This window comes from Pipistrellus hanaki (assembly GCF_964339955.1).
Source record: "Pipistrellus hanaki genome assembly, chromosome: 12".
Taxonomy (NCBI): domain Eukaryota; kingdom Metazoa; phylum Chordata; class Mammalia; order Chiroptera; family Vespertilionidae; genus Pipistrellus; species Pipistrellus hanaki.
In genome coordinates, this window is record NC_140514.1 from 36,692,696 (window position 1) to 36,720,170 (window position 27,475).

At 39.3% G+C, this 27,475-nt stretch overlaps 2 protein-coding genes across 2 annotated transcripts; one reads left to right on the forward strand and one right to left on the reverse strand.

Moving 5' to 3' along the window:
- Positions 1-4,689: 4,689 nt before the first annotated feature.
- LOC311630932 (gastrokine-3-like) lies at positions 4,690-10,285 on the forward strand (the record flags this gene model as incomplete). The annotated part of the gene is given in 7 exon segments (XM_084900550.1): positions 4,690-4,707; positions 4,710-4,724; positions 5,983-6,036; positions 6,213-6,347; positions 8,067-8,174; positions 9,157-9,298; positions 10,191-10,285. Coding segments are annotated over 7 exon segments (567 nt in total).
- A 2,285-nt stretch (positions 10,286-12,570) lies between these two features.
- On the reverse strand, positions 12,571-18,547 carry GKN2 (gastrokine 2; the record flags this gene model as incomplete). Its single annotated transcript, XM_084901246.1, has 6 exons — positions 18,510-18,547; positions 16,878-16,931; positions 16,305-16,442; positions 14,458-14,568; positions 13,656-13,812; positions 12,571-12,653 (listed from the first exon to the last, which is right to left on the reverse strand). The coding sequence occupies exons 1-6, from the start codon at positions 18,519-18,521 to the stop codon at positions 12,571-12,573; spliced, it is 555 nt and encodes a 184-aa protein (XP_084757372.1). The 5' UTR covers positions 18,522-18,547.
- Between the last annotated feature and the right edge of the window lie 8,928 nt (positions 18,548-27,475).

Genomic DNA, 27,475 nt, shown 5'->3' on the forward strand with positions numbered 1-27,475 from the left:
TAGAGGCCCGATGCATGAAATTTGTGCAAGGGGCTCAGCCCCCACCACAAAGGCAGTCACCTCTACCAAGGCAGGGCAGCTTTGTCTGGAAGGATGTCCAGTCTAATTAGCATATTACACTTTTATTATTATAGATTCTGTTCAGATTTTAAATGTATTCCTCTTCACATTATTATCAAATACTTGACTCCATGACCTGCCATTAAATAAACTGAGGGGAGTGATTAAGCAGGGAACTTCTATGCATATGTGCATACCCCATGGACACACACAACAGGGTGGTGAAGGCCTGGGAGGGGATCAATGAGAAGAAAAAAACACACACAAAAAGGGGACATCTGTAATACTTTCAACAATAAAGATAGTTTTTAAAAAAATTCAACTGCTAAGTACCCAGAAGAAAGAGGGGGGGGAGGGAGGAGAGAGGAGGAGATAATACACTATCAATGCAATCCATTCGTTCGTTCATTCATTCAGTTAACAAATGTATTTTTTGAGTACCATCTCTGTGTCAGGTACTGTTCTAAATACTATATATTAGAGCAACAGCAGAGAGTAAAACAATCTCTAATCTTATGGAATTTATAGTCTAGGGACATAAATTTAATATGCAATTTAATAGCCTGATCAGACAGTTATACAAGAAAGTACAGCACAATGAAGAATGTAAGTAGAAAAAAACAAACACAGCACAGAACTGTATTTTGAATGAAGAGAGATCATGATTGGCTGGGAGTGAAGAAAGGCTGGGGTGTGGGTCACTGTGCAAATCAGCTGTAAAGAAAGCATAGGAGGAAGAAGTAGGGTAAGGAGTCTATAGGCATGAACTGGGCCTGGAGTTATGAAAGCATAGGCTGTAAATGGGGAACATTGGGGAGCCAGATGTGGTTAGCATCTGGGCATAGGTTGGGAAGAAGAGGAAAACAAGGGTTCAAATCCTGGAAGTCCTCAGAAGACTTTTGAGAAGTGAAGTAGCAAGACTGTCAGAGTTTGTGGAACAGACTGAAAAATAGAAGAGAGCATAGGGTCAAAGGGAGGTGTTTTCCAAACTTTGTTTTGGCCAAAGCTCATTCCTTAATGAGACTCCATGGTTTGAACATATCGATTATTCCTTTATGCACATGGCTGATGACCTTTGCAGAACTAAATACAGATCTTAATATGTGGCTGATGAGTTTATTTAACTTACATATCAATATTTTAACAAGGATTCAAACATCATTATAATAATCATTTCCTTTAATTATACACTCATTTACATGAGTAAAATAATCTAAACATTTTGTTATTACTCACCAGAGACCCCAACAAGTTGAAAGCATGACCCCAGAGCCTAGTCCTACAGGGAGAATGTTTGAAGTTGGGGGGAAGTTAAATGACTATCCTCCGACATCCACACTCCCTCACTCCAGATGCTCATGAGTGCCGATTTAGAAGTGAGAGAGTTTGTACACCTCATGGCTTTCTGATTTCTTGAGGCCTGATTTTCTGACTCCATTCTCCATTTTATTTGCATCCCTGTCTAAGTGCCCCTTCTTTTTCAGACATGTGCATGATTAGAAACACATTTGAGGCCATCTCTGGTCTGCCTCTATAACAACTGCTTTTATTTTTGTTTCCTGTACTCCTCAAACCTGGATTTAGGGATAGGAGGAATGGTGCTTGGCTATCTGTGACTTTATTGATTCCGGGCCCCTGTTTGCCTAGGAGAAACTCCAAGAAAATTAGCAGCTCCGCCTGGTAATCTGAAAAGCAAATTATAGACCTTTTGTTCCTCAAGATCCTTGCTCTGTTAATCTACAGTTTAAAGCTAATGAGTCCCAAAAGCAACCCATTGTTGGGGGAAATAGGTATAATTGAAACCTTTGTAATCCACAGACCAGGATTCAAATTTAAACTGCACTGATAGAAGTGGTTACTGCAGAGCTGGGATTGGGCCTCGGTTAATGAGAATTAGTCCACAGATTGCCTGTCCTCATCTAAACTCAGTTAACAATTGCTGCTCCTCCTAACTCACAGTTGGTAATAAGAAGCAAATGAAGTCATAACAATGATGGTGATAAAGCGTCTTACTAATTTATACAATTGCATTTCCCCTTGATATCCTGCAACTCACAATCCTGCCTGTTTTCTCTCCTGGTGATTTCTGCGTCATTTTCATTAGAGAATCCACACTGGATTTTAAGATCCCTTCTGGATGCTAATTTAATTGCTCTATAGCATTTCTCACAAAATAGATGGTTTAACTTTTAGTTCTTCCACATTTCTACAATCTCCTTGGATATAGCATTTGTTGTTTCATTAGTCCCTGAAAGTTGTTCTTTTATTTTTAACTTTATTGAGGAATGATTGACAAGTATACTAGTAACTATATATATTTACATAAAGTGTGATAAATTCATATGCATACTCATTGTAGAATGATTGCCGAGATCAAGGTAATTAGCACATCTATCACTTCACATAGTTAACACAGGTAACTTTTGTGTGTGTGTGTGTGTGTGTGTGTATCAACTCTCAGCAACTTTCAAATATACAATATCGTATTATTAATTATAATCACCATTCTTCACACTAGATGCTCCAAACTTATTCTTACAATTGAAAATCTGTACCTTTGGAAATACATTACCCCATACTTCCTTTCTGCAGCTTCTGGAAACCACCATTCTATTCTCTGGTTCTATAAAATTAGCTTTTTTTTTTTTTTTTAAAGATTCCACATATAAGTGATACCAAATAATATTTGTCTCCATCTGGCTTATTTCACTTAATATAATGCCTTCCTGATTCATCCATATTGTTGCAACTGGCAGGATTTCTTCCTTCTTTATGGTTGTATAATATTTCTCTGTGTGTGCACATGTGTGTACATATGCACATATAATCACATTTTCTTATTGATTTGCAAGTCAGATGACTCTTATATTGTTTCCATATCTTAACTATTGTGAATAATGCTGTAATAAACTTAGGTGTGCAGATATCTCTTCAACATACTGATTTTAATTTATTTGTATGTATCTCCAGGTGTAGGTTTGCTGGGACATATGTTAGTTCAACTTTTAATTTTCTGACTAATCACCATACTAGTTTCCATAGTGGCTCCAACAATTTACATTTTCATCAACAATGTATCAGGATTCCCTTTCTCCACATCCTAATCAATATTTGTTATCTCTTGTCTTTTTTTTAATAGTCATTTTAATAGATGCGAGATGATATCTTATTGTAGTTTTATTTCCCTGATGATTAATGATGTTGAGCACCTTTTCAAAAAAGGCCATTTATATGTCTTCTTTGAAACAAAGTTCTATTCAGGTCCTTGGCCCATTGTTTAACTGATTTACTTGCTTTATTACTATTGAGCTGCATGAGTTATTTATATATTAGCAAATATTTTCTGCCATTCTGTAGGGCACCTTCCTAATTTATTGATTGTCAAGTCCTTGATCTGAATAGCCAAAGCAATCCTGAGAAAGAACAAAGCTGAAGACATTACACATCCTGATTTCAAACTATATTACAAAGCTATAGTAAGCAAAACAGTATAAATGGTGTTGGGGAAAATTGGATATCTACATGCAAAATAATGAAAGGCATTCCTTTAATCTATTTCACTTATTCAATCAATAGCTGTTGAATATGTGTTCTGTGCATGTTTTTGCAAGTACAGACAATAATGGAGATAATGGCATGATATTTGAGCCTTTGGTTACCTGACAGTCCCCAAAGCCCATCTACTTCAGTTTCCCATTGCTGATTTACATTTAACATTATAAGGTCTGAGATGTCTGTCTTTCCCCTTTGATCACTTTTGTGACTAAGCTCACCCATAAATTCATTTTCTCCCAGGAAAAAAAAAAATGATCTGTTTGGTTCTGGCCTTCTGGACTTTGACCCAGGTAGTTGGATCACTAACAATCAAGAGCTTGAGAAAAAATAAGATCATATATGAAAAGGCCTGAATTGGTGCTCGACTCATCATAGAAAGGAGTTCTCATGGTCTTAGGAGTTCAAGGGTTAGTCAAATGGTCCTTTATGGAAAAGAAGAGACCTTAAATGAAAGCTGGCAGGAGAGAGAGAAGCCATTCAGTGAAAAACAAAATATCAGAATGTTAGGAAAGTCAACTTTGAAGAGGTAAAATGAGGCCAGCCTTGTGGGTGGGCAGAGGGCACTGAAAGACCAACCTTGTGATTTTGGTTTTGGATGAAGAGTTGTTAACCAAATTGTTTTTCAATCTAATCTTATTTCAATCTGCCTCTTTTGGCTTCATAAGATATTTCTCAACCCTCCACTGTTTGTATAGAACTTGTCTGTAATTGAGAAGTTGAAAGGCTAAATTCACTAATGCTGTATCAGGACCATTCTGCAGAATCCAATTTTTGCAATTCATACCTTAGTTGTTAAGGTCATAGGCATGCCAGCCCACAAAGAGTTGTTCATATGCCATGTTTGCCTTGGAACCAGTAGAGGTAGCACAGTAAAAAGAAAATATTTAGAAGTAGTTAAAGAAAAGTGATAACTGTGATTACATAAATTCGCCTATTTCCCCTCTGAATGACATCCGGATTATGGTTAACTACCCAGAGTCCTTTATTATGGCAATAACTGAAAAGTCCAGAACTATATAAACCAGACTTAGAAAATAAAAGGGACATAGAAAATTCTATTATGCATACAGTTGCATGGGGTCTGCAAGAGAGGCAATATGAAATACCTTGTAAGTATATTTTCTGATTTCAAATGCAGATTATGTTTTCAGAATCAAAATTGCCAGGGGCACTTCTTTTTCCCCTCCTATAGACTCTTTAAATTAAACCCAAATAGAATTTCTAATCATTAATTTGACACATAATCTCTCTATTGGCAAACCTCTCTGTTTTGGAACACCCACCTGAATGATGGGTATTTCCCAAGAAAACTGATAACTAATTTCTTAAAAGTCAAGAATTTTGGGGGGTTGAGTAGATATTCATATTTAGGGTTCTCTCTTCCTAGATTGATTGTATTTAAAAATTGGCAGTGTAAGAAAGTTTCACATGTATTTGATATATGGCCCCAACTCTCAGAATAGTTAAATAAAATATTACTGCTATTTGCATCTCAAGTATCTCCTTGATTAATCCCATTGCATTATGATTATTGTTCATAGGGGAACTGTTTTCTTTTCTTTTGAAGATGAACCTCACTTTTATGGTGTTATGGTATGTGCATACTGCATAAGGTATTGTGAGGTGGGGAAGAAGTTTGTCAATTTTTGTTTAAGTGCACTTAAGCTGAGTGACCCTTCAGTAGAGAAAGGTTCACTGTCACACACTCTTATCCTGGCTCGTTCCTGCCCTACTAATTCTCTTTCGCTTACTCTCTAATGCCTGGAATTCCCTCAACAGGTAAGGCAAGCCAAGCCAAGAGAAAATGAGTCACTGAAAAGATCTCAAGAACTAGTAACATTTGAGTAAAATCTATTTCCAAGTGAGGTGTAAATAAGTGGTGACTGGTCCTTTCTTCTCAGGCAAAGTGGGAGAAAAAGGAAAGGAAAGAGGACAGAAGGTGCCTGAGGGGGCAAAGAGGAGACCCCAGTGGTTGAGCAGAGAGAAGAATGAATAGAAAGGGAAGACTGAGAACCTGAATTATCATTTTTTTTTTTTTTATGATTTGGGTTAATGTGGTCCTGTCCTATATGCAGGTAAAGTGATTGGTAAGATGCCTAATAATTCAGCCCAGTCATTTGACAATAGATATAGAGCAAAAAAAAATAGGTTCTTGAGCAAATGATAAAGCTTTGCCTTCTGAGTAGCCAGCACACCCTGTATCAACCACACCAAACAGCCCTCTGGTGCACATTGGGGACCAGGGGTATACAAATCTGTGAAAATAATTTTAAGAAGGCTCCAACTTTGGGGCCCTTTGAGTTCCAGGATCTGGACTCACTGGAAACTAAAGTAACTAGGGTGCATTAATATTTGTTTCTATTTCAGATCGTATCTTCCATCCTAGTGATTTTCCTCCTAACTTCATCCTTGGCCCAGACGGTAAGTGAGAATATCCCAACCTGTGTAGTCTTCCTTAAGCAGAACTTTTTCATAAGTGATAATCCAGGGTGACTTTTCTCAAATGTCTTAGGAGTGTCCCTGTAAACCTGTAAGATATGGGCAAAGCAGAAACCCTGGACTTTCAACTCTTCTCCTTGTTGCTTGATTTTCTCCAGACCATCAGTGACAGCCATCCTCTGGATGGGTCTGTGGGGACCCAGAGCATCCATGTTAATGCCGTCCGAGGTATGGTCAGCATCCGAGACGACAATGTGTTGAGTGAATGGGATGGACTCGTGGACTACAAGAATGTAAGATGTGGAAGAGGACATTGTCTACATCTGCCTTCTCTAAGTTTAGGCTCTCAATGGTACTACCTGTCACTAGATCAGGGACTAGCCTTCCTGCAGTTGTGTGACTTTCTCCTGATCCAGCAACTATAGGAGGAATTTCATAATCTGTAGGGATCCCATGCTTGTTTGCTTCCTGTGAGCTGTTGACTTCACAGGGCTCCTGGAAGTCTCTGAAAACAGAGAGCCATTTAAAGGACGCCTATTTCTATTAAGTAGTATGCACTAAAAAAGTTCTTTTGTCTTGATCTCAGATTTTAATCTGTTTATTTACAAAGAAGAATGATATACTTTTATTTTTAGAAATCTTGCCTTAACCTGCTTGCCTGAGTCCTTAGATCACATGTGTCAAACACAAGGCCCGCGGGCCAAATCCAGCCCGCCAGGCCTTGCAATGTGGCCCGCACCGCGCTGTCATCACTGCACTCCGCTGTCAGTTTATGACATTGTCAGTTTATGACTGTTCAGTAAACCATTCGGCCCGCGATTTAGGCTGGATTTTAGATTTTGGCCCCTTCTCTGATTGAGTTCGACACCCCTACCTTAGATAGTTAAGACGAGGCAGAAAGATACAGGATTAGGGAGCGACTGCCTATGGCCTTGGCCTGGCTCTCTGATAGAAAAGCTCTATAACCACAGGGACATCACTCAGCCTTTCTGTGCCTGGGTCTTCTCATCTGCAGCAATAGCTGCCCTCTATACCTGAAAGGACTCTGGGAAGTAAGAACCCACAGTCCTCTCTCTGACCCAGAAGACCCTCTGACATCCAGCCACTGCTGGTTAGAAGTCCCTCTGTCTGTCTTCACATTGGACATCTCAGGATAAACACCTCAAATGCAAGCTTTCTCTCTACTCCCATTTGTATCTACTACCATGCTCTTTCCTGAATACATTCTCCCTCACTCTTCATCTAACCCGCTCCTGACTTCCTCCAGGAGACATCTCCTGAATCCTTCTAAAGCAAATGCAGGTTAGTGATTTCCAACTCTGTATTAACCCCTAGAAACTTTTTTCCCAAACAATATATTCCATAAAAAACCATTATATAGAACAGAAGAAGTCAGAACTGCCCTGGCTAGAGGAGGGAGACACAGGTGCAGTATTCTTAGGCTCAGTCAGACACAGTCAGGGACCCACTTCTCTGATCCAAAACTGAGAGAAGCCAAATGACAGGCTCAGGGCCACACGGTTGGTGGCAGACACCGGCTTAGAATCTGAGTCTAGAAGGTATGACCCAAAGATCCTAATCAGCCCGTACATTCAGAGAACATTCTGTAATGCACAGGATGCTTTCACGTAGTATCTTGTCTTAATCTCTCATCGTCATGACAACCCTGTGGTGGAAGGCCTGAGAACCGAATGCCACATCAGGTCCTTAAAGTCAGCTGTGTTACTGGGTTTCTCTCCAATCCCACCAGTCTACCAGTAGTGTGTAGAGTGTCCTGGAAGATTCCTTCCTGTGCCTGCAGCAGGGACAATGCCACATGGCCCTCAGAAACAGCAGGTCTCTGTGCGCATTGCCAGTCCTGCTGCTGGCTCTTCACTCTGGTGTCCAGGGGTGCTCTCTCTGGCGTGCTCTACATCACAGTCTAAAGAACAGCTATTTGCCAGCTCTGATGGAGAGTAGGATCCCTAATACTGTGACTGATGAATGACATGGTTCTGCTGTGTTGCTTTAAGGATCTCTTGGTGGCTAAGATATATAGCAAGATGGCTTGTGTCTTGGCCAAGATGGACCAAGCTGTCTTCCCAACTTTGGATGACATTAGCAAGGCCCTGGACTCCCAGGTAAGTGAGACAGCTTCTTGTGGTCCCCTCTTAGGATGGTGTATTCCAATTCTTCATCCCAACCTCCTGGGACAATGGTATACACACAGATAAAACTTGGTTCATGCTTGTGCTTAATGTCTATGAAATCCTACCATCATGCAAAGGACCCCAAGTCCAGTCCATGGCCCACATAAGTCAAATCATAACCTGATCAATAAAAATTCCATGTAATGACATAATTTTGATGCATTGCAAAGGAATGTGAGCTACCTGTTAGTGAATATAAATTGTTGACTGTAAGATTTAGAGTAAATGAATAGAGGGCTCACATCTCTGTGCCTTCTCTCCTTCGCTGCACACACACCCACTCCCACCCATCATATATGGATATATCATTTTTAGATGAAAATAAACCAGGTCTGCTGAAACTATCTTCCCTTCAGCCTCTTAAGTGACAAAGATAGTCAGATAAATTAAAAATCAGCAGGAAGTCCTTGGCAAGTCATTGAAACATACTGCCATGTGCTTTAGTAACCTGCCCAGATCATTGGAGCAACATTAATATCGATGACAGAAGAGTTACTGAATTTGTGGGGAAATGCACTTTGAGTCACATAGAAAGAGAGGTAGAAAGTTTTTGGCAAGTGAAACATAATATAAAAATAACACATTATTTAAGAACTATTCTATATTATCACCACAGCCGAGAAAAGCAATGGAGGCTAGAAAGTTATGGAATTAGGAAGTGTTAAAGGAATACAAACAAACCCAGTAACAAAGACACACAAGCTCACTCACAGATTTTTCTGGAGTAATATCATCACCTTGTGGCTAGAGAAGATATTGCAGCTAAAGACAAAACACAAGGACAAGTTTGGGTTTACAGCTATTTCTGTAAACTGAATTACCCAAGTGTGTTGAATTACATTCCTTGTCTCTTCTTCTTTGCTGCACTGCCTCCATATGCTGTCTCACCCCTTTCAAATACCACCTCTTCCAGGGTTCAAAGCATTATCCATCCACTCGCGGCCTGACCTACACTGTTTTACCCAACCGGGTCAAGAACTTAGCACAGTACGGAATGCCCATCAAGAACATGTGCCGAGATGTTCCTACCTACTTTGCCCAGCAGCGGAAAGAAGGTGTGTTAGGAACTTAACTAGAAACCAAAGACCTTTGGTGAGACAAAAAGGTGCAATACAATTTTAAGGTCATAGACCAATTCTAATGACAATTTTTGGGTCTATTTCACTTCTTTGCTATTGGGTATAAAAATAATATGGCCTGGGATATATTTCCCCTGGTGGCAGAGATGGTCTGTTGTCATCAGGACTGAGAACAGGAAGCAGAGTGAACTTAGCTTTCCCAGATGGTTGGGGGCCGCCATCTCATCAGTGGGATTTGGCAGTTGGTAGGTACCCTCACTTGACCCAAAGTTTCATCAACTCCTGCCCAAGCCACCCAGTGGCTGACATCCCACTATTCCAGCTATTTGGGGTTCTCACTCCCCCTCTTTCTCTGGTTTCCGAGAAGTTGGAATGCAGGACCTTAGTAATTATAGACCGCACTGGGGAAGGAGCATCTCAGAGTCTGGCACCCCTGCTGGGGATATGGTGGGGATCAGTGGTGATCAGCTTGAAAAGCTACCAGGTAATATCTCAAAACTACCTGTTACTCCAGATATAGTCAGTAATCTTTTCCCATTAGGTTATTGCCAGTCTCTTGCATCTTAGTATAAATTAACCCAATGAACAAGGCTTTTTCATAACAAGAGGATCCAGCAGGAAAACAGGGAGAAATTAAAGAATTGGGAGTGTGATTGAAGGTCAGTAGAAATAGAAAGCGGGGAATGTAGGGCCAATTCTGAAGCACAGGAGACAGCTCCCATTTTAGTCCCATTTTAGTCTCTTGCTAGTAGAGCTCTCTTGAGCACAATATCCGATTAGGTGCAGGATGTAAGTTATCCACTCTACTTTGGGGTCTGAAAGTGACTGAGTAATTGTTTTGTAAAAATGCTTCTCTTCCTTCTTAAAGGTACTGTGCTGTCGGTGGACCCTGATTCATGTTTTGAAGTCCAACTTCTGAACTTTATGGGGATCTCCATCTGCGGGGAGATCGCTGGGCTCTGACCCTCCAGGTCTGCCATGTGGAGAACGGACCCGCCTAGACAGGACTACTGGCCTGAAACCAGCACTAAGGGCTCAGCACTCCCATCTGCTAATAAAAAGCTCCTTGTTTCTACCTTCTAGCTTTTGACCCAAGATCCAGCTTTGTAACCTGCAAAAGTGGGTACCGTTTTCTCCTTCTGGGTTAGAACAATAAAGTTGCTTGCTGCACTAGTCTAGCAGATGATGGTCTAGCTCTCTCTGCCTGCACTGTCCTCTCTCGAGTTATTGGCATTCCCCTCCACGTGCAGTCCACAAAATTGCAGCCTGAATGGTATGAAAGAGGAGGGCCTCTCCTAGAATGTCTCAATTCTAAAGGCCTCTCTTAGGGTGTCCCTTAAATAATACCTTGATAAATAAATAACAAAAAGATGCTAGCCACTGCACAGACAATCTGTCAGGTCTGAAGCCATATATCTGATTCCTGCAAATTGATGCTAAGATTCTATGCAAGCCTATTCACTATGCAAACCCCAGCCTGCACCATGCAAACCCCTGAGAGAGATCCAAGTGAAATTAGACCCCCAAGTCCTCCCCTTGGAGCTGGTCTAAACCTTCTTAGTGGTTTAGATACCTTAGTGGAAACTCCTAGCCATTTCTCTCTTCTATAAATGAATAAGGGGCCTGCTCTCTTAGCACTGGTTCTTTAACTGTCTATTATTGTGGCTGGGAGGGACAGAGATAGCTCCACTCACACCACACAGAACATCCCTGGCTCCCCTTACCTTAGACACAAGAATAAACAGAGGAAGGAATACTGAAGATACAGATGGCCACAGAGGTTGTGTTGGAGTTTGGAGCACTTTAAATAGGGTGGGACTGGGATGGGATTGGTCCTGGAGTTAGGAGGATTACTGTGAGTGGGAGAACTCTGGGTGATCTCAGCACCAATTTGCAGGAGACCGAGCTGGGCATCAGCGCTGTAAAGTATGATGTGGTGTGGCTATCTACAGCCATGAATGGAAAGACAATTGCAGGGAAATGTCCAAGGTAAACCTTTGGGCTTAATTAGGATAAGGGTGGAACCTATGGATTTGGTCGCATGTAGCTTGTTGAGGTTGAGGAAGGTGGTGATATGTGCATAAACATATTCAGAATGGAAGTATCAGATGTGATAGGTCAAGGCTGAGCAGGATTAACTGACTTAAAGAAAGCAGAGTCATGAAAAAGTAAAACTTTTCCCTAAGTGACCGTTCAACTATTCAGTAATGGTTAAGAAGTACAGGGTTAAGCCCTATTGGTGTGGCTCAGTGGTTGAGTGTCAACCTATGAACCAGGAGGTCACAGATCAATTCCCAGTCAGGGCACATGCCTAGGTTGTGGACTCGATCCCAAGTGTGGGGTGTGCAGGAGGAAGCCAATTAATGATTCTTTCTCATCATTGATGTTTCTATCTCTATCTCCCTCTCCCTTCCTCTCTGAAATCAATAATAATATTTTTTAAACAAAGAAGTACAGTGTTAGGCATAGGAGTTGTCGATGAACAGTCAACATGAGAACCAGCTACATGATCTGGAAATTTTCCCACATTATGCAATTTCTTTGTTATATTGGAAATTGCTTCCCTTCTATATAGGGGCTTGGCATTTGCAGGTAGGTTCTTACTTCTGCTGAGATTTTCAGCAAGGTATATTGTTCCCTGGGTGGTGGGTGCTCCAACCTTCCTCTCTGCTGGGACAACGTAGATCATGATAGTGTTTATTAAGGTTGAGTCTACTGCTCTGATGAGCTAAAGGGCATGTGAATGGCCCTTGAGGCTGAGTGCTTTGTCAGAGGGGATAATTTCCTTCATCTGAGTAGTCAAGTTTTTGCTAAGGGCACCCCAAATCCATGCCCCTTCACTAGATGGAGGTCAGTGTCACCTGAGCCCCTGCTTCCCCCAGGCTGCCCTAGGATGTTGGACAGACAAAGGGGCAGCTGGTCAGAGAACAGTTGCAAAGATGGAGACTTGCAACCTCCAACAAGCCTGTATATGACCCAGCTATATTATTTGGAAATTTTCACACTTTGTGTACTTGACCTGAAATCCTGGCAGTTTCTCTCCTCTATATATTGACATAAACACCAGTTGACACACCTTTGCTATTTACAAAAAAGAAGCAAACACTCAGATAGCTGTAAATGTAGTATTTATGTTTTGCTATTGAATCTCAAAATTAGTTGGGGTTTTTGGAAAGAATTCAATTTGTCTTCTGAGGTGAAACCAAAGGGCGTGTTTCTTTGAAAAGATGCAACCCATGGGCTGATGTTTAAACATCGATGCCTCCACAGATGGAAATCCCTAAGATACCCAGGAGCCCAGCCTTTACGCAGCCATGAGCACCGGCATCATCTGAAAAGGAGAGACATTTTTGATTAAGAAATACATTATCAGAATGCAACAAATCAAAGCCTTTTGTTAGTGTCTTGACTAGAGGTTGTACATGTAACTTCATGTTACCCAAGATTTTTGCTATACATGTACTGCAAAGGATAATAGACTGACAATTCCTGGAAAAGACGTCTGTTTCCGTTCAATTGATCCTATGCATTAATGACATGCTTTGTATCTTTACTTACAAATGCTAATGACCCTACAAAAAGAAAAGTGTCTTAACTAAATTATTTTTTTCCTGGGAAGTAGAAATGTATTGAATGCTAATTCTTTTTGTCTTTATCTACCTCCCACAACTCTGGGGGATTTATGTTATTGTTTGCAACATCTGTGGCCCAGCCTCTTTGGCTCTGACCTCTCTTCCGTATTTAGAAACTATGTATAAAAATATCAGTAAAGCCCAGCCAACCCATGAACTAAGAGGTCACCAGTTCAATTCCTGGTAAGAGCACATGCCTCAGGTTTTCCTTGACACCTGGGAATCTTTTTTATATTCCATTCTCTGTATTAACTGATCAACTTCTCTGCCAGATTATATGTTCCTTGGGGGCAGAGTTTTATCCATTTTTGTATCTCACCTAACATTTAGCACAATATCCACATGTAGTCAGTATTTAATTCCCAAAGCAAACCAGATCGAGTCATATTTTATATTTGTATTTCACACAACACCTAGTAGAGTATGGGCACAGTAGAGGTTTTAGAAAATACTAAAGGCCTGGTGCACAAAATTTGTGCACAGGGGTTGTTTCTCAGCCCAGGCTGCACCCTCTCCAATCCAGGATCCCTTGGGGGATGTCCAACTGCCCTCCCCTGCCAGCCTGATCGCCCCTAACTGCCTCTGCCTTGGCCCCCACCACCGTGGCTTTGTCTGGAAGGAAGTCCAGAAGATGTCCGGTCTAATTGACACATTACTCTATTGGTATAGATTGGGTGAAGTTATGATTTATTCATACTCACGTGGTTTTGTAACCACTTCTGCCTTGTACAAGGGGAGGTGTTTGCAGAGCTTCTCGATGGGTGATCCGAAAAAGAACCATTTCATGTCTGTAAACCAAGACTGCAGCGGGTTGTACTTGACCCAGGTGTATTCGTTGGAGGACATGGTATTCAGAGCCTAGATCAGTATAATAGAGTGGGATTGGGTAAAAATATGTTGACATAATCTGGTATATCTATTCTCAATTGTGACTTTTTTTCCTTTCAGATTATTAAATAGAAGGTGGTCAGCAATCTCAAGACATCTTCTCTTCCTGACCACTTGGTCTTCAGAGAATTCTCATTATTACCAATATCATTTTGCTCGTGATGACAATGAAACCCAGAGTGGGTGATTCCTATGCCCAAGGTGGCATGAATGGGAGGGAGAATTAAACCCCAGATGTCTAACTTTATGAATGTTTTTTTTATTCTCACTATACTATATTGTTTCTTTGCATGTTGTATCATTGAATATTATAACTTCACTCTTTTTCTTTGCCATTCACTGTTTCTTAGAACCCTGCTCTGAAAAGAGAAGCTGTTCAGTCCTTTCTACAGAAACACTGGGATTTACTACAAGTTTTTGTATTGCTGGATCTATGGTAGAAATTAAGCTAAGAGATGTACTCCTTTATCAAAAAACAATAACTGTGAAAAATACTCTAATAAGTGGATAGTAATAAGATATAAAATTATGATCCTTTACCCTCTTCATTTCTCCATAGTGACCAGTTCTCCCTGGCTCAAGAACATGGAATATTTAAGGCCACTCCAGCATTACCTTCCTCTCGTAGAGGAACCGTTTGAGTTGGTCCAGAGCAGGGATGGCATCATGGTTCATCTTCATGACGTAGCAGGCTCTTCTGGAGAGGATCCTGGATGCGATGTAACCCTGAGGCAGCAAGAGCACAGTTACAGCCCCTCCCTATTCCCTGGATTCTGAACTTGGTGAGAATGACGTGTGGACCTTGAGAAAGCCTTGAGCATGCACAGTGAGTGCACATGACTGATTTTTAATCTGCAACAAACACCATCCATTTAACTTCTTTGACGTAGTATTTTTATTTCTTCACTTGTAATCTCTATCCCTTAAAAGCGGGCCACATGATTTGTTATGGAATGAGGGTCTGCAGTTTGCAATGTGAAAGACTGAGAAGCAGCAGCTCTCTGTCTCTATGGATTTTGTACAGCCTCTCCTCGATTTGGAGTACATACAATATTTTTTAGAACTTAGCTTTCCAATATGTTAGCTATTAGGCACATGTAGCTCTTTAAATTTAAATTCAATACAATTGAAAATGTACTTCCTCTGTCACACTTTTACCCATGCACAGAGCTGTGCACTGTGTTTATAGGTAGATTGTTGTCTTCACAGGCTCCATAGCAACAAGGACCAGCTGCTTCCCTTTTGGGAAATGCAGATGTAGGTCATTTCTACCATTGTAGAAAGTTCCATTGGACAGTGTTGATTTAGAAACTCTCCTTAATATACCCACGCCCACCCTCACCCCCCATACATACTTGCTTCATCTATTCTTCCCTTCTCTATCACCTTCTCTCCATCTTTTCTCCACCTGTAACCCAAGCTAGTTGGGTAGGGATTGGGTAGGAAGAAGGTGGGATTGAAAGAGCAATGGAGGACCAGAAGGAACCTAAGGGCACTTAATCTTCATCTCGAGTGATACTCTTCAGAGTTCCATAAACCCTTCTTATTCCTATTTTTCAATTCTCACATATTTTCTGTTCCTAAAATTAAAAAAACATACTGAGACCAATGGTGATGATCATGGAAGAGGCGTAAATCCTCACCACTTCATTTTTTTAAAGGCAATTTTGGGATTTTCTTGACATCTGCTTAAAAACAATTTCAGTAGAACTTCCTTTTAACCCATGTTTTTCAAAGACTTTATACTTTCAAATGTGTCCTGGAACTCCCAATACCAATGGGGAAGAAACATGTAAGGATGCTTGCACAAGACAAGAAAAAAATGTGTTCAGAGCTCTGTGCCTGGGTAAAAGCAAACTCATAGTTATGGTGAACAACCAGAAAATAACCAAATAATTCACAGATAAAGGACAGAATATATTTTCTGAGCAGGTTTCTGAGATTTTTTTGTTAATAACAGTAACTAAAACTTGGAAATAGTTTGGTGTTTTAATTAACATATGGAAGAAGCATGCTTACAGAAGAAGCATGATTTATTATGTAGCCTACATGCAGAATTAAATGTGTATAGTTGTTCTGGATTTCTGGTCATTTGTGACTGTTTCATGATGGGTGTTTTTTTTCTGAACAATTTTTTTGTATGAGAAGCTCCAATTCATTCATTTATTTATTTGACAAATATTTTTTAGAGTCTGAGTGCTATGCATTGCTTGAGGCTCTGTTCATTCTTTCTGAGCCTGTAGCGATGCAGTATCATCATGCTCTCAATTTCCACCTAACATAAATAGGAAACATATAAGTAAATGTGTATTCCTATATCATGTTTTTTTTCTCAGAAATGATTTTGTTTGTTCATCAATAGCTTGATTATTTAAAAAGAAAAGCAGAAGTAAGAACATTCTGATGGACTTGCAGGATAGATTATAGTATTCAAATAATATAAAAATTCCCTTGCAGCTTACATGTTTGTAGTCAAAAACTGTGGTAGAGGAGCACGATCCAGCATGGATGTTAACGATGGCAGTGTTTTTTTCATTGTCAATTGTCACTGTCTCCTGAATATTGCCACCATTGTTGTTTGGGCTGATGATGTTATAAACCTAGATTGACCACAAAGACAACATGGTTTTTCTATAAATCACATGCATTTGAAAGAATCCCTTCCAGCAAAATAGAGCCTTATTCTTCTATGAATAAGAAATTGAAGCCTTAAAACCTCTCCACTGGGATCTCAGACCAAAAGCACATGTTAAAATAAAAATGTAAAACTCTTTCTCATAGTGGACAATTATAATGGAGGAGCAATCATATCACAGGAAAGATGAATTAACCATATTTTAAAGCAATGGTTTACATTTTTTAAGGTATTGGATTGGAAAAAAATAATTAATTTCATTGCTTCCATTACTGGTTATTTCTGGGATTCTATCCCAAATAGGTCGTATGGACTCTCTACTGTCCTTCAGATTATCTTATATCTTCCTTTTCCTCTCCCAACATCTGTAAACTAGAAAATCCACAATGAATCAATTCACCTCATATCCATGAGATTGTGTTCCAAAGATGGCCAGCACCACCAGAAATAACACCTGAAAAACAGACCAGTCACTTTCATTACCAAATAAGGTAACCATTGAAGATAGAGAAGTGAGAGGACACTGGACAGGACAAGCATAAATATCTCATAAAATATAACCTAGAGACACTGATGTGTGCTCATGGATGGTCAACAGTCTAAAGTATAAAACACACACACATTCACTTGATTGACAGGTATTTATTGAGTTTTTGTCACTCAGTTCTCAGCCCTTTTTAACATCAAAACCTTCTACATAGCATATATTCTTATGCCAGGGAGAATTTAGGACAGGTGAAAAGTGAGAAATGACTGATTTTACTATGGAAATGCCCTGGTGTGGTTCATTCTGGCTCTGGATTGCAAGAGGTCAATTTGTGTCTTCTAGTATAAAAAAGGGAGCGGTAGAGAAGGACCTGGCCAGTTTGGCTCAGTGGATAGGCCCTCAGGCTGAAGGGTCCTGGATTCGTTTCTGGTCAAAGGCATGTATCTCGATTGCAGGCTCAGACCCCAGCTCATGCTTGTGGGAGGCAACCAATCTATGTGTCTCTCTCACATGGATATTTCATTCTATCTCTCTCCTTCCCTTCAACTCTCTCTAAAAGTCAATGGAAAAATATCCTACTGTGAGCATTAACCAAAAAAAGAAAAAAAGAACTGGGAGGATAAAATACATTGAATATGAATTCACGGGCAATAGACACAATGGATTTTTAAGGGAAAATATGAAAATAAGATGCTTGGGGACATGGCTAACTTTTGAGGCTGACATCAAGGAAAACCTTCTTATTCTACAATCTATGCCTTAGTGTTACCATCAGAGAAAGGTTAGGCCACAGGTCATGCAACTGACACTGAGGCAGTTCTGACACTTAGCTGTAGTTGTGTAAAAGCCTAATCCTGGTTTTGTGTTGTCTCCTCTGACACCACAGTGTACCGCACTATCATTGAAAACTGCTGCTGGAGGGCGTCTACTAGAAGGCCAGTGTTTTTAAGAACTGTCAGTGGAATTTTTCTACTGCCCCTTCTATATTGCCAATAACATTTCTCTCCTGATGGCTGGGGGTGGAGTATCTGACAAAGATCTGTATGCAGATATCCCACCTGTCAACCTGCATAGGCACACATCTTTTCAGACTCCTGCATTGAACATCTTCCCCCTAGTGGTCAGTGTGCATCATAGAGACTAGTCATTCTGCCGTTTGGTCAATTTGCATATTAGCCTCTTATTATATAGGATTACCACTTCTTTTTGAGATAGTAAATGAAGTTATCCTAAAATGCTCATATTCCCTTCAAAGCTCATAATAAGAATTATTCTTAAATATTCTCCACATTAAAATTCTCTAGGTATTTCCAAAACTTTTTCTTTGTATTTTCACTAAACATTTCAAAATATAGACAATAAACAAATAAATATTTGACTTTTCAACACTATTCCTAACAAATACATCATTAAACTCAATCACAGAAGCTTATAAAGTATGCATAGTGCTTATCTAAAAACCCTGAAATCTAAGGCATATTGAATATGAACATTCCCTGCAGGCAGCCACCACGAGAGTATAAAGAAGCATAAACAAATACTCACAAAGGTTTTCATTTTGTCGGAAGGGAAGAAGGTGCTGGAGCAAGTGAGGCTGCCTGGAGCAGCTCCTACCCTTTATATTGGTTTCAAGGTGTGGAAATCTCTTTCCAGGCAGATCACTGTGGGAAAAGCTGTGTCATATCTGACACACCCCAGCAAACTCCTTTATCGAGATTGAGACCCAACCACACAACCTGATATCAATGAAGTTCATTAGTCAGTAGTGAAAATTCACCACTTGGTCACTCTGCAAATATTCCCTGCTTATCTGCTCTATGTTGCACTTGAGAGTTCAATTTCCACCCTTTAAAAACATTGCGAGATATTTGTTTTACACAGACATCTTACTGACATAGAAGGGCATATTCTTAATATCACTCCCTCCCCCTTGCTGGTAAAGTCCTCCCTTAAGATTTGAGTTGGGATCTCCACTCAGTGATTGTTTGACTCTAGCCTGCTTCTTAAATTCCTCCATCCAAGGAATGGACATGAAACTAGAGGCAAGAACAATGGCTGGGGGGCCTCTTTTGAGAACAAACAACCTTATGACTTTAATTGTCTTCCCCTTTAGAGTTGGTATCAATTTTCAGAGATTCATGAAGAACAGGGCTCAGAGATTTCTCTGCCCAATTACCAGGGTTAACCAAATTTTTACATTAAGCCTTGGCCAAGACACTGTGAAAACTGTGATTTATATATCTCTAGTTATCTGTGGAGCATTGAGAAATTCTCAGATTAAAAAAAAAAGAGAGAGAGAGAAAATGAAGTTTAATCTGTGTAATTTTTATAATGCCACATCAGACAAAGCTATCTAGTGTTAGGGTTGGATCATGAACTCAGAAGGTGGGGCAATACAAAAATAAACAAAAAAAATTGAAAATTTGTTAAATATTGAGAATCACTATAGTAAGCAAAGAAACAGCATAAATGAAGTCCTTGATCTACAACTACAGTGACTTCCTAACAGAATTTTTTAATAGGGCTTTTACAAAAGAGACCTTGGGGCAATTTGGGGCTGATCTAGTTCACTGGAATTTTGCTACTTTGGCTGTTCAGCTGTGGTGGATGTAAAATGTGCTACTTAAAATTTATTTTATTTTAGAGATAGAGAGGAAGAGAGAGAGAGAAACATGGTCTTGTTGTTACACTTATTTATGCATTCATTGGTTGATTCTTGTATGTACCCTGATGCTCTAAACAACTGAGCTACCTGGCCAGGGTGCTGCTTTAATTTTTTTAGCTTTCTGAGATAGCAGTAGCAAGGAGGATTACAGTTTTGTAGTATATCTGCCACTCTTCTCCCAGGTTTGGCTCCAAAAGTCCCCCAAAGCAAGCCTCACCTATACTACTGGACATGAGAGCATATAGAAGTATTACCGCCTACCCTTTACTTTGTCTTGTCCCCAAGAGTTCTGAGTCTATAGGCTCAATAATGATATAGTTAGCATTTATGAAGCACTTGACATATTCTAGCACTTTCCAAGCACTTTGCATATGTTAATTCATTTGATCTCATAACAGCCCTCTAAGCTACCTTCTATCCATGTTTTATTTTACATATAGGAAAACTCAGGTGCAGGGAAGTTAAGTAACTCCTCAGCATTATGCTGCTTTCAGGGGCAGGAAGGAATTTTAACCCAATCTGACTTCACAGTCCACACTCCCGTAACTACTAGTACTATATGCCTTTAGTTGCTACGTAAGTAAAATGTATAATATGCTAATTAGGCCATATGACCTTCCGGACAAAGCCAGGGTTGTGAGAGGATCCCTTGTGCCAGAGGGAAGTTGGTGCCAGCAGCCAGGGGAAGGAAGGCCTTCTCTTGCATGAATTTCATGCATCGGGCCTCTAGTTGACTATATTTCTCTATGCTGCACTTTACATTTCAATGACTATTCTGTAACTACCAAGTTGTGCTTGTTAATCATTACCTTCACATTTTTCATCCATCCCTTTAACCCCCTCCCAGAAAAGAATGTTTTTTGGTCACAAGATTGGTTTGGAAAAATCAGGCCTACCCACAACTCGATGGTGAAAACTTTATATATATATATATATATATATATATATATATTGATTTCAGAGAGTAAGGGAGAGGGAGAAAGAAATAGAAACATCAGTGATGAGAGAGAATCATTGATTGGCTTCCTCCTGCATGGGATTGAGTCTACAACCTGGGCATGTGACCTGACTGAAAATTGAATTGTGATCTCCTGGTTCATAGGTTGATGCTCAACCACTGAGCCATGCCAGCTGGACAATGGTGAAAACTTTTAAATTGGAGGAATGAGACACTGAGTTTGTAAGAGTGTAAGCTTCCCGCTCCCCATTGAGGGGATGAAATTGCTGACATAGAAGGGTCTCATGCTGGCTGTTTCCACACCTTGGATACTCTGACGCGGCAGGTCTGAGAAGGGGCACAGGCTTATGGACTTTTAAAACTCTATGTGGTTCTGATTGAAAGAGCTGTTTCAAATCCTGTTCAAACCTCTCATGAGGAAACTAAGACTCAAACGGGTTAAAAATAGGGGCAGGTATGGGGTGCAGGGGGTGAATAGGAAAAAAAAGGACATAAAAATTAAAGAAAAAAGCAAATAAACAAAAACAAGGTTAAAAATAATAAAAGAAATATGGCCAAGGTCATATGCATAGTTAGTGGCAAAGATTAAACTTTTTCTTGCTCTTCTATTGTTCAAAAAGTAGAAAATTAATTGGTTCGTTGCCTTTCTCTACATAAGTTTAAGCAAATTTGTGTATTTCTGATACATCAGTTATCTTTTCTATTATAAGACCTGAATCTTCTACTTTTGCAATCTCTCTCTCTCTTTCTCTATCCCTATTCTCTCCCTTTTTCTTTCTTTCTATCTCACAATTTATAATATAATACTTCTGCAATTCTTTTTTTTTTTTTTTTTGCAGGGATTTACATTACATCACGTACCATAATATATCAGACTCAACATGTCTAAAGTAAAGAATGTTGTATTCTTTTTCCCAAAGCTTTTTTTGGGGGACATTGTTATTTCTGTTGATAATTTCTCTGGGTCTGCAGGCTCATTTTGAAGTTATTCTGAATTCTTCTGTCATTTCTTAAATTTGGGTCTTTCTCTTCAATGCATCAGTCCATACTCCATTCCTTGTCATCACCACCACATACTGTCCCTGTCACAATGATTTTAATTAGAATAATTGGCACTAGCTGTTGTAACAAAAAACACATCTCAGCCACTTGACTAAATAAACTTTTATTTCTCACTCACACAAAGTCTAATACAGATGACTACATGGTGGGTGGCTCTCCTCCAAGTGATGACTTATGGATTCCACCTTCTTCCTTAGGCAGCTTCCCGTCTTCAATCTGTGGCTTCATGGTATCCTGACATCATGGAACTGGCAGATGGCAGTTTAGATAAACAGTATGAGAAGACACATCTGCTTTCTGCTTTTAACTTCTTCAGACTGAAAATGGCCACATCTGTTCATTATCAATTGATAAAGACAGTTACACTGCCATGTCTAGATGTGAGAGAAATAAAGCTTAGCCCTATGCCAAGAAGACAAAGCCTATCTGTGCCAAAAGACCAAAACTGAACTTTCTGCTTCCAGGGTCTCCATTGTTTCATCCTCAATAAAAAGCACCACTTTGCCTACATTGCTCTTGTGTTCAAAACTTTTTAAAATTCTCCATCAACTCTAGGGCACAGTGGTTGACTCTTAGCTTGACTTTTAACTCACTCTAGTGACTTCTTCCAAACTAATCTCCCCAAATGATATGAGAAAATATATCTAAATAAAGGAAAGAATATGTGATCATAGAGGCAGAAAAACGTTCATGTACTCAATTGCCATAAAAAAGACACTCAAATTATTTAACTATTCTTTTTCTGTCCTTTTCCTCCATATCCTAGACTCCCCACTTTTTATTATGTTATTTCCTTTCACACTACCTTTATCCATTTTGTTTTTCTTCCTCCTCTCTTTCTTTCTTTCATTTTCCTTCTTCCTTTTATTCTTAGTACGTAGCTTCCTACCTTATGAAAATCATAGGAAGAATATTCTGAAAGCCTGTCTGGTGTTGCTCAGTGGTTGAGCATCATCCTATGAACCAGGAGATCACGGTTCAATTCCATTTCAGGGCACATGCCCAGGTTGTGGGCTCAATCCTCAGGAGGCAGCCAATCAATGATTTTCATTAGAATAATTGGCACGTATCTTTGATATCTCTCTCTCTCTCTCTCTCTCTCTCTCTCTCTCTCTCTCTCTCTCTCTCTCCCTTCATCTCTGAAATCAACAAAATATATTTTTAAAAGAGTATTCTGAAAGAGACAGAAGGATGAACTAGATCCAATGAATCTCTGCTCTCAGAGAGTTTGCTATCATAAAATACAATTTAACCATTAAACTATAGAAATATAGTAAATGTTAGGTATCAGAGGAGAGGCACAAGTTGAATGTTATGATAATCCAAAGTACACATTGTATTAGCCATACCTATTGATGACAAGTAAAAACATTTATATTCTTCATTGTTTTATACATTATATAAATAATCACTTATTTCCTTTGGTGACCCTAAAATTCATGTATTTTCAATTTACAAAAAGTTTATACAAATCCACAGGAAGCTAATGGACAAATATAATTTTTAATGGGCAAAGAACATGATTAGAGGAAGAAGAGGCTCTAATAAGAAGTGGTGAATAGTTGAAGGTCCAGAAACATCCTACCTGGACCTGAATTCCAACTTCTCTAATTTCATGTGGAAGGAAAGCATAGTAAAGTGCCCTCTCAAAGCATCACTGTGAACATTGATGGCTCACATACATAAAATACTTATAACTGCCACAGAATAAGCTCCCAATAAAGTTGTGTAATATTATTATCATTTTATTATAGATAAAACATTTGAACCCCATAAATTATTAGAGAATTGCAAATTCAAAAACATTATTAAATTACATTTAAATGAAACTAAGATATCTGGAAATTCCCTAATTATTTGCACATTTAAAAAAACAAAACAAAAAAAACACTTCTAGTCCTTTCCGGTGGCTCATTTGGTTGGAGCATTGTCTCTTACACCAAAAGGTTGTGGGTTCAACTCATGGTCAGGGCGCATGCCTAGGTTGCGTGTTTGATCCCTAGCTGGGGTGAGTTCTAGGAGGCAATCAGTTGATATTTCTCTAACATTGATGTGCTTGTTTGTGTGTTTCCCACCCATCCCCTCTTCACCTTCCCCTTCTCTCTAAAAATCAATGAAAACATATACTCAGGTGAGAATTAGAGGGGGAAAAAAGAATCCCAAAAACAAATATTAAATTAAACCCAAAGCAAGCATAATGCAACAAATAACAAAGAGTAAAAATCAATGAAATTGGATAGAGAGGCATTACATCATGATAAAGGGGTCAATTCTCCAAGAGATACAATAATCTTTGATATACAGGCACCTAACAACAGTGTATCAGAAAAGCATGAGCAAAACTAACAGGACTGCAATGAGAAATAGAGACCTACTATTCTGGCTGGAGACTTCACTATTCCTGTTCAGTAACTGATAGATCAAATAGGCATAAAATCAATATGAATATAGTTGAACTAAAGAATACCATCAATCAATTGGATCTAACAGACGTAAAATACTTCATTCAGCAACAGCTAAACATGGAACAAGCTCATGTGGAACATCCTCCAAGCTATGACCACATCCTGGGCCATGAAACACATCTTAATAACTTAAAATAATAGAAATAACAGAACATTACTCAGCCCACAATTTAATTAAATTATATATAAATAACAGAAAGATAACTGGAAAAATCCCAAAATATTTGGAGACAAAATAATATACTTCCACAAAACATGTGGATCAAAGAAGTCTCAAAAGAAATGAAAATATACTAGAAAGTTAACTAATTATTTTTTCATAGTAGAATAATGTGTCACTCATTTTTTAATCCTCACCCGATGATAGTTATAGAGAAAGAGACACAGAGCAAGAGAAAGAGAGAGAGAGATCAATGTAAGAGAGAAACATTGCTTGGTTACCTCCCATATCTACCTTGACTAGGATGGAACCCAAAAACTTTTGGTGTATGGGACGACACTCCAACCAACTGAGCCACCCGGTAAACATTTTTTCTTGATAAATTGTCAAGCTTTCTACAAATTCCTATGAGCTGTTTCCTGATCAGCTGACATAAAGGATTTGGATAGATTGGCAAACATTTTGAATAGTGGCTAAAAGGAAGAGGGGAGAACATCTTCCTTTCAGACAAGAAAAGCTGAATCCCACTGATACTATTGCAGATGGGATACTATTTTTTAGTTTAAGTTCTTTTCTTTTTTACCTCCAATTCAATAATAGAGAGAAAATTGTATAACATCTAGATTTGGGGGAAATGGCAAAAATTAGTAGAATCTATTTTGTACCTGTATTTCAGTTGAGCTCATCCTTGATTGAGCCCTAATCATGTGACAGTAACTATGTTAGATACAAGGAATATGAATTCTGTCCCAGAAGACTCATAGCATAATAGATATATAATATCTCCAGCACACATCATCTGTATATACCATCAACCTATTTTGAGGTGAATCATAAAATTTTAAACAATAAATGGTGTCTACATTTCTTAAATATATGTATGTGTTTAATATCTCCTTTTATGCGTGCCTTATATTCTGTGAAGAGACCAAATCAAATTTAAAGGTGTGTCGATTACCAAAAAGAAATCAAGTAATTGCTTTTTTAGAGAAACACCCATGGCCAACAACTAAAATATTAATTTACTGGGAGGAGCTCAAGGGTGTTGGACACAGCACGAGGCTATGAGCAAGAGAAAAGGGCCTCAGACACACAAGGATACACCTAAGCACAGAGGCCATGGCGAAAGGGAAGTTTCAAGTGGCTATTGGTGAGAGTTAAATCATATTCTATCTCAAGCTCAGTGTGTAGCAAGTTGTAGTTTCTTAATAAGTGAAATAATTCTGACTCAATTTGTCTCTATCTAATTGTGATTAACTGAGATAGTTCAGAACCATAAAGGTGAATCTGAGAGAGTTACGAATGTTATAAGCTGGTCTCCTCACAGCCACGGAACCCCAAGTTCACGCCACCTGGCCTCACCCTATGACTCAACATGCAGGTGTATGTGCTAAAACTTGATGCTTCCTGCACTCGCACTCAGGCCCAACCAGTGGAAGTAGAAATATATTCAGGGAGGTGGGGAGAGGCAGAAGGTGGGATCACACAGCTCCAAGCCCCAGTGCATGCGCCATTGTCTGATCAGACTTGACTTACAAAACACAAATTCAAAAATAAAATTATTAAGAATTTCAAGATGAATTTCAAGATTGCGCTGGCAAAGCACTGAACTAAAGCATGGGTCTCTCTTCTGAGCGCGAGTCCTGTGAAGATACTGGCCATGTGTTCATGAAGCTAGCCTGTCTCAGATGTAGATTTCAGGACTCTGGAGTATGAGTACTGGCTGTTTTACATCTCTGACTTTTCTGCAGCACTTGTGCTTAACCGGGGCATCACATTTGCTGGAGCCTGGTGGCTTGCTGCTAATTAAAAAATAAACCTGGAAGCTCAAAATTCCCTGAGGCCCCTCTGAGAATCCAATATCCTTCCCGGAATATTTTGCCCTTTCCAGGAGTGGCTGCCATGATTGAAGAAATGTACCTTAACCCTACCAGACCTGAGGCCGTGAACCTAAATGTCCCCTATACCTGGACTCCTGAGCGTTAAAGAGAAAAAAATCAACATGATATAGAAAAATGTTAGTTACATGCAAACAAGTGGTTAGAATGAGATGGAACTTGGAGACATTGTAGAAAATAGGTCTAGGCAAAGTACTGAACATTTAAGCATGAGTGCTTTTGCACCATCTTCTCTAAGCTGCTTCACAATGAACACTAAAGTGCTCTTGTTTCTGAATGAGCTGTGAGATAATTATAAAGCAACATATTGCTATTACTTTGTGATTTTCCTTTCTCATATTTTCTCCACACCCTTTTCAGAATGGAAGTACTCAGCCAGGTTTGATTGTTTAACATTCTGTTTATCTCTACTTTCATATATTTTATATAAATGAAATCATCACTCAGGAGACCTTCTTTTCGCAAGACTTTTCCAGTTTGGTTGCCTTGGGGTGGGGGAGGATCCAAAAGGTTTGGCAAATGCAATTGGGCAGATAGGCAAGCAGCAACAGAAAGGCAGCATTGTCTATATTTTGGATGACGCTGGTCCCAGAGGAAATATAGAAGGGAGAGGGCTCTGCAATACATAGGAAAGAGCTTATTCCACTTGGCTGATATTTGATCATTTCTCTCCTATACAAAAACAACAATGTACTAGACATGGATTTTCTGGAATTAGAAGCTTTCTAGCAATAGTTATTAAAATGTTCATGTACATGTTTCGATTGCTATTCTTTTGGACATCATTGATACAAGTACATCATTGCCATAAGCCCTGGGAGCTGTAGCCAAAGGATGTAACTGTAATTGGAGTCTTAGCTAAAAGCTAATAAACCAAGATGATTGGCTGAAACTAAAGTTTCCCCTGAAATGACAAGATGCGTTCACACCTCACAATGAACCACCTGACTTGAGACCATCCCAATGGTCTTCAAACTGATGCAGAGAATGCTCAGGAAAACAACAATAAAGGCAAAGAGACTGAGACAGAATCTCTGCCTGAACAGGTTTCTATATTGAAGCAAATTAGAGTCCTGAATATCAGAAACAGCACAAACATTAAAGGGAAGATGAGATTACTAAGGGCCTCATAGCTGACTGCAAAGCCAGCCCATTACCATGTCTACACAGGAGAGGGAATCTTGAATAAGGTTATTTAATGATGAAAAAGTGCCCTGCATAGAGATATTCCCTTCCACTCAGAGAACAGTCTGAAAGCACTAAAGCCCTCCAGATCTACAGCATGAGCATATTATACATTGGC